A 1,666-nucleotide genomic window follows, 5' to 3' on the forward strand; every position below is an offset into this window, starting at 1 on the left:
CCATCATTCAAGCGTTCACGACCACCTGAAGAAGCTGGGATATGTAAGCAAGCTCGATATTTGGGTTCCGCATGAACTCAAAGAAGTTCATTTGACGGCACGTATAAACATCTGCAATATGCTCATTAAATGTGAGGAAAACGATCCTCTTTTGAAGTGACTGATAACTGGTGATGAGAAGTGGATTGTTTACAACAACGTGGTGCTCAAACATTCTCGGTCCCGACGTGATGATTTGCCTCAAACGACATCGAAAGCAGACATTCATCAGAGGAAGGTTATGCTCTCAGTGTGATGGGATTTTAAAGGTGTGTTTTTCAAGCTTCTACCAAGGAACCAAACAATTCGAATGTGTACTGTTAGCAATTGGACAGTTTGAATGAATCCATCACCCAGAAACATCCAGAGCTTGTTCATTGTAAAAGAGTTGTGTTCCATCGCGACAACGCGAGACCACACACAAGTTTGATCACCCATCAAAAATTATTGGAGCTTGGATGGGATGTGTTGCCATAATACTCGCCTGACCTTCCGCCGTCAGACTTCCACTTGTTTCACTCTCTTCAAAACTCCTTGCGTGGTATAACGTTCAAGTCAGATGAGGCTGTAAATCAGCATCTTGTTCAGTTTTTCGCAAATAAAGACAGGTCCTTCTATGAGCGAGGAATTATGAAGATCACTGAAAGATGGCAAAAGGTTAGCAAACAAAACGCGCAATATATCATTGATTGATCTTTGTTCTTTATATAAATAAATGATCTTTGAAAAACATAGACAAAATACGTCATGACTTTTCCGAAGACCCAATATTTGTTAAGGGTGCACATTTTGCCATTAGCTGAAACATCACATTGGGGGATATATACATACATACATACATACATGCATACATACATACATATATGTATATATACCGTGCTATGCCTGAAACATGTATTGTGACCGCTCAGAGTTCCCATCACAAAGAAAGTAAGATGCTATATTTTCTGCTTTGCATGAAAACAGTTGCTATGATTATGCTGAGAGCGTGTTTGCTTCTCTACCCAGCCCAACTACCATCTTCTTCCTTCCAGTTAGTTCCAGTCCATCCTGGATTTCTCACTTTGGAGGTCTATGATCTGTGCTTGGCTTTCTTGGGTCCAGCAGTGGCCCACCTCACGGTGTCAAACATACAGGAGCTGGAGCTTGATCTGATCGATAAGGTGAGAGACACGTGCTTTATCTCGTGAACGAAGCCAGCCTCATTCTCCCTCTGTAGCATATCACTTAACACAGTCTCTGCTCGGCTCCTGTGTGTGTGTATACCAGGACCTTCAGTGCTGGAATTGGAAATACCTGCCCTTAAAGGACATTCAACATGAAGATAATAACACAGTACACATAGATTAGTCTTATTTGAACAAAGGCTGACCAGGAACATTTATTATAGCATGAACAAACTAGTTTGCCACCCTCTCATAAGAGTTAGGCTGTCCTTGGTGAATGAGACACCTCTGCTAAAATTACCTATTTTCTTCTTTTAACTACCAGGTTGAAATCGGTAAAACTGGGTTAGTAACTCTGAGGGTTCTCGGCTCTTCCAAACGCCCATTCCAAAATAAATACTTCAGAAACATGGAGCTCACGCTACAGCTGGCTTCTGCCATTGTCACCCTGACGTGAGTAC

General features: G+C 41.8%; 1 protein-coding gene across 1 annotated transcript in view; it reads left to right on the forward strand.

Annotated features, from left to right (window-relative positions):
* Positions 1-1,666, forward strand: part of NUP210L (nucleoporin 210 like) — an 85,010-nt gene that overhangs the window by 48,759 nt on the left and 34,585 nt on the right. Inside the window, exons 20-21 of the mRNA XM_019627298.1 lie at positions 1,074-1,202; positions 1,531-1,658. Of these exons, the coding sequence (XP_019482843.1) occupies positions 1,074-1,202; positions 1,531-1,658 (257 nt within the window). The remainder of the gene's footprint in view (positions 1-1,073; positions 1,203-1,530; positions 1,659-1,666) is intronic.

This window comes from Hipposideros armiger, unplaced genomic scaffold, assembly GCF_001890085.2.
Source record: "Hipposideros armiger isolate ML-2016 unplaced genomic scaffold, ASM189008v1 scaffold_729, whole genome shotgun sequence".
In the NCBI taxonomy this organism is placed as follows: Eukaryota; Metazoa; Chordata; class Mammalia; order Chiroptera; family Hipposideridae; genus Hipposideros; species Hipposideros armiger.